At 39.1% G+C, this 6,305-nt stretch overlaps 1 protein-coding gene across 1 annotated transcript; it reads left to right on the top strand.

The window, feature by feature from the left end:
- Positions 1-1,068: 1,068 nt before the first annotated feature.
- On the top strand, positions 1,069-4,179 carry RAG1 (recombination activating gene 1). The gene has a single exon (XM_009329680.1). The coding sequence runs from the start codon at positions 1,069-1,071 to the stop codon at positions 4,177-4,179; it is 3,111 nt and encodes a 1,036-aa protein (XP_009327955.1).
- The last annotated feature ends 2,126 nt before the right edge of the window (positions 4,180-6,305 follow it).

The following is a 6,305-nucleotide window of genomic DNA, read 5'->3' on the forward strand; positions in this document are numbered from 1 at the left end:
CTCATAGCAAGGTATTGAAAAATAGGTTAGTCACTTTTGTTGTTGTTTCTACACAATTTTGTTTTCTAAGTCTGATGCTGTAGCAAAAAGTTTCAGTGTTTGAGGTGAAAGTCTTGTATTTATTTTTATACAATACCATATTTCCATGGCAACCACATTGCTATTACTTTTGGCTGCATCTCTATAAAAGCTAAAATTGGGGTCAAATTTGAACAGACATTTTCAGCTTTCCAGTACCAGTAATCCTTACAGAGAGAGTTGTCAGCAGGTTACTTAAACAGATGACGAACTTACCATGTATAAATATTCCCTCTAGAGCAAGTCTGCAGCCAGTATAAATTGCCATATCTCCTTTAGAGTCCAGGGAACTATAGCGCTTTGCACCAACAGAGGATACACTCCTCCTGCTTTAATGGAGCTACTCATGTTCATTAGGCACATGCTAAAGTACCTTACAAAACTGGGGCCTGAATAAAGTCTACACTGGGATCGAGTAGTATGTGCTGCTTTGCCCAGGTAGAATGGCATGTATTAGACACTTCAGACCAGATCAAGGACTAACAAGTGGTGTGAGAACAGTGGTCTTGCTGATTTAGATAATATAGCATGAGGCAGGCAAAATTCTATCTTTCAGACACCAATCAAGTTCAGTTTCCTAAAAAAAGTCACCAAACTTTCAGAATGTAATTCTGTTGTCTATAGTAGCTTTACTTATGGTAAGCTCAGTCAGGTATAAGAAGGAAGGGGCAGATCTGGATATTCATACCGGATGACTAATGGCTTTATGTGAGATGCATGGGTGATCTAATAGACATGTGGATGCCTCAGGATCAAAGTCAAAACACATTTGGGTACTTATCTGAGATACTGAGTGGACAGCCATGTCTGGGCCTCTCAATTCAGTACGTGATGAGTACTGGATGAGTAACTCACTTTCAAAGCATTTCTCAGTTAAAGTGATTAGAACTGTTCTATTAAAAACCATGGCATTATTATTAAGTTTGGATGATAAGCTAATTTACAGCTTCTTTCTCTTTCTCAGGTGGTCTGGTTTCTGCCAGATTGCAGATGTCAGTAGCATTACAAATGGACCTGCCTGAAGAAATTCAGCATCCATATACAAAATTTTCTGAATGGAAATTCAAGCTGTTTAAAGTGAGATCATTTGAAAAAACACCTTCTGATGACAGCCACCACATAAACAAAGATCAGGCAGAAGAAGTCGCTTCTTCAAACAGAGAAATCATACTGCATAAAGATGAAGCAGTGCCAAGAGGAGAAAAGATGGACTTAATGGGCAATAGGCAAGCACTTGAGAAAGATGCCAATGACATGAAAACACAAGACAATAAAGCTCATCAGAACAATCTGAAGCAACTTTGCCGCATCTGTGGAGTTTCATTTAAAACTGATTGTTACAAGAGAACTCATCCAGTGCATGGGCCAGTGGATGATGAAACTCTGTGGCTTCTGAGAAAGAAAGAGAAAAAAGCAACCTCTTGGCCAGATCTTATTGCTAAGGTTTTTAAGATTGATGTGCGAGGGGACATTGATACTATCCATCCCACTCGATTTTGTCACAACTGCTGGAGTATCATGCATAGAAAATTCAGTAATACTCCATGTGAAGTATATTTTCCTAGGAACAGCACGATGGATTGGCAACCCCACTCCCGAAACTGTGATGTGTGCCACACAACCAGTCAGGGAGTCAAGAGAAAAAGCCATCCAACCAGCGTACAACATGGCAAACGTGTGAAGACCATTGCAGAACATGCTCGAATAAACAGAGGTGTAAAGAACCAAGCACAGATAAACAACAAAAATTTAATGAAAGAGATTGTCAATTGCAAGAATGTACATCTCAGCACCAAGCTGCTTGCAGTTGATTACCCAGCAGATTTCATTAAATCCATTTCTTGCCAGATCTGTGAGCATATTTTGGCAGATCCAGTGGAAACAACATGCAGACACTTATTTTGCAGAACTTGCATTCTTAAATGTATCAAGGTTATGGGCAGCTATTGCCCCTCCTGTTGGTATCCTTGCTTCCCTACTGATCTGGTAACCCCAGTGAAATCCTTCCTGAACATCCTTGATAGTCTGGGTATAAGATGCCCTGTAAAGGAATGTGATGAAGAGATCTTGCATGGAAAATATGGCCAACACCTCTCCAGCCACAAGGAGATGAAAGACAGAGAGCTCTACAGCCACATAAATAAAGGTGGCCGACCAAGGCAGCATCTCCTGTCTTTGACCAGGAGAGCTCAGAAACATCGTCTGAGAGAACTGAAACGTCAAGTCAAGGCTTTTGCTGAGAAAGAAGAGGGCGGCGATATAAAGGCTGTATGCATGACTTTGTTCCTGCTAGCTTTAAGAGCAAAAAATGAACACAGACAAGCAGATGAATTGGAGGCTATAATGCAAGGGAGGGGATCTGGACTTCACCCTGCTGTCTGCCTGGCAATCCGAGTCAACACGTTTCTCAGCTGTAGCCAATATCATAAAATGTATAGAACGGTAAAAGCTGTCACTGGGAGGCAGATCTTCCAGCCTTTGCATGCTCTTCGCACTGCTGAGAAAGCCCTCCTACCAGGTTATCATCCATTTGAGTGGAAACCTCCCTTGAAAAATGTATCCACTAACACAGAAGTGGGAATTATAGATGGACTATCAGGATTGCCACTTTCAATTGATGACTACCCAGTAGACACAATTGCAAAGAGATTTCGATATGATGCAGCCTTGGTTTGTGCCTTAAAGGACATGGAGGAGGAGATCTTGGAAGGCATGAAAGCAAAAAACCTGGATGACTATTTAAACGGTCCCTTCACTGTGGTGGTAAAAGAGTCCTGTGATGGAATGGGAGATGTCAGTGAGAAGCATGGAAGTGGGCCTGCTGTCCCAGAGAAGGCTGTTCGCTTTTCTTTCACAGTCATGAACATTGCTATAGCATATGGGAATGAAAGCAAGAGGATCTTTGAAGAAGTAAAGCCCAATTCAGAGTTGTGTTGCAAGCCTTTGTGCCTTATGCTGGCTGATGAATCGGATCATGAAACTCTGACAGCAATCCTGAGCCCCCTCATAGCAGAAAGAGAGGCTATGAAAAACAGTGAACTGCTACTTGAAATGGGAGGCATCCTGAGAACATTCAAATTCATCTTTAGGGGTACAGGATATGATGAGAAACTTGTGCGGGAAGTGGAAGGGCTGGAGGCCTCAGGTTCCACTTATATTTGTACCCTGTGTGACGCAACCCGCCTGGAGGCATCCCAGAATTTGGTCTTCCACTCCATAACCAGAAGCCATGCTGAAAATCTGGAGCGATATGAAATATGGAGGTCCAACCCATATCATGAATCTGTTGATGAGCTCCGTGACAGAGTGAAGGGTGTTTCAGCCAAACCTTTTATTGAGACTGTTCCCTCCATAGATGCATTGCACTGCGACATTGGCAATGCAACAGAATTCTACAGGATTTTCCAGATGGAGATCGGTGAAGTTTACAAGAATCCTGATGTGTCTAAAGAGGAGAGGAAGAGGTGGCAGTTGACTCTTGACAAACACCTCAGGAAGAAGATGAAGTTGAAGCCTATGATGAGGATGAGTGGAAATTTTGCTAGGAAGCTCATGTCCAAAGAGACAGTAGAGGCAGTATGTGAATTAATAAAGTGTGAGGAAAGGCATGAAGCCCTAAAAGAACTAATGGATCTTTATCTGAAGATGAAGCCAGTGTGGCGATCTTCATGCCCTGCCAAGGAGTGTCCAGAATTGCTGTGCCAGTATAGCTACAATTCACAGCGTTTTGCTGAGCTCCTATCTACAAAGTTCAAGTACAGATATGAAGGCAAGATTACAAATTATTTCCACAAAACCCTTGCTCATGTTCCTGAAATCATTGAAAGAGATGGGTCAATTGGGGCCTGGGCAAGTGAAGGAAATGAGTCTGGAAACAAACTGTTTAGGAGGTTCCGAAAAATGAATGCCAGGCAGTCCAAATGCTATGAGATGGAGGATGTCTTGAAGCATCACTGGCTATATACCTCTAAGTACCTCCAGAAATTCATGAATGCTCATAAAACATCAAAAAGCCAGGGCTTCACCATTGATCCAGAGGATAGTTTAGGTGACTCCTTGCCACTGGAGGTCTTGGACAGCAATGATTCAGCAGAACTCTAAATGTAAGGTGCATTTGGTGTTGGGTTTGTGATGGTGTCTTCCTGCAAGGAGGCAGCTTCTTTTTCAGGCCAGTAGAGGTACAGGGAAGTCTGAAATGATCATTTTTACACTCCCTGTTAAAGGTGCTGAGTGGAGTTTAATGAACACCATGTCTGTTGGGAGTTTCCAAGAGGCAATGCAGTGGTGCATTTACCAGTTGTTATGTGAGGTGAAAGCAGAAACAAATTGCAAAGAAGGGTCTTCAGTTTATTTTGGTCTTAGAGTGTTGTTTATAAGTGACAAAGCCAAAGTAAACAAGGTTTTACATAAAGTAGTATTTTGGAATGAATATGATTCTGGAGAGTTATGACAGTTGCTGAAAAAGGGAGCATGGCTATTTGTTCTGTTTGCATTTTTGAAACTATTTTGCTATTTACTTTTTAAGAGGGTTTGATTATTTTATTGATGGTCCTTTGGCTTTTATAAGTAAAGATTTGTCAATGAGACACTTGGGTAATTGTTTTGGGATAAAGTTCAGTTATTTTTGTGTAAAATACTGACTAAAGATGCAAACTTTGATCTCACAAACTTTAAAAAATATGATTATTTAACATTTATATTGTAGTATTGCTTAGGAGAAGATGGTGGTATCACCATGCTAGTTTACTATATGAAGATATAGGAAAGGTAGCTGGAATTTTTTAAAGATATTTTTATCATAGTCTGTTTACTCTAAAATGCAAACTTGTACTTGTACTCCTAAATCAGGATATAGTGCCTTGTGGTTATCTCACTATACAAAGTACGTTCAAGCTCTGCTGTGTAGCTTGTTGCTTCATGAACATTTTAGATTTCTATGGTAACTTCAGTATATAGTATAATTTGTATTAGTAGAGTTTTATTGGGTGATTTCCTGGCCTCACTGAAGTCACCAGTAAATCGTCATTAATACCAGCAGGCCCACAGTTTCACCATGTGACTTTAGTCACAGCAGACCCGTTTCTCAGGAGATGGATACTACCTTGATCAGCTACATGCCAGTGTTCTGATCTTCTCTATTAGAATATTTCACTGACCGCTGCTGATGTGCTCTAACTGTATCTGATATCAAGCTTTTTCACACCTAGGATACACCACACTCACAGTCTCATTTTCCAAATCTGTAAAAGAGGAATGATATTTATTAACCTCAAAGATAGTTGGCATACAAGATTAGTTAAAAAGCGATGAACTGTCTTGAAATTACTGCATACTGTATTTTACATTATTATAGCAATGTTTAGTTGGCATTCCTCCATACTATATTAGATGAACCATTTTGTGGGTGGTATTTGCCTTTCTGAAGTGGTATTTAGTATATTCATATACTAACATATGAATTTCATTCAATGACATATTCATGAAATATACTCAAAAATACCTGAGATGCCCCGAAGTCATCTAGCCTTCCAGATTTGCAGCTGTAGCTAGGGCACTATTGTGTTTGGAGTAATATTTCTAAAACAAGATTAAATGCAGAAACAATCAAAGCATGGATCTAAAAGAATCTGCTTTTTGTTTTTATTTTGATGTGGCAGAATTTGGTTTGTGAGTGTAAGTGAACAACAAACTTAAAGAATTAATGGTCTGAGATTTGTTTAGTAGTATCTTGTTCATGTTATTTACTATATCTTTGAGGGTCTGGTATTTAGCATTTATGGACAATGAAAAAATAGAGTTAAGTGTTAGTAATTCGTACCAGTATCAGTGTTATTCTGATTATGTCTTTCTTTTGATTTTATTAATTAAAATGCTATTTTTTAAAGTATTCTTTAATTTAGGATTTTGTTTTAATACAGTTTCTTTAAACATAGTTTAATATTATGTCAAAATTTGCAGTTGGAAATAATGCCTTTTACTTAAAACATTTACTTTTCTAAGCAGTCATAAGGAATACAGCGTCTTTTGTATGGTGTAACATGTACATCTACACTTACTGAGTGTTCATTTCTAGATTAATTTATTTTTTCCAATTCTTTGAATAAAACAAGTATTTCCCATAGAGCAAAAATACCAGGTTTACATAAGTATCATTATTTACCAATAAATGCAGACAACAGGTTTTCCAGGGAGTATAAATATCAGGTATAAAAAGCATCCTTTAGCAG

Source organism: Pygoscelis adeliae, unplaced genomic scaffold, assembly GCF_000699105.1.
Source record: "Pygoscelis adeliae isolate BGI_AS28 unplaced genomic scaffold, ASM69910v1 Scaffold117, whole genome shotgun sequence".
Lineage (NCBI taxonomy): Eukaryota > Metazoa > Chordata > Aves > Sphenisciformes > Spheniscidae > Pygoscelis > Pygoscelis adeliae.

What these genes read in the sequence shown, in the direction of transcription:
- RAG1 (XM_009329680.1), top strand. Translation starts at nt 1,069, where the DNA reads ATGTCAGTAGCATTACAAATGGACCTGCCTGAAGAAATTCAGCATCCA.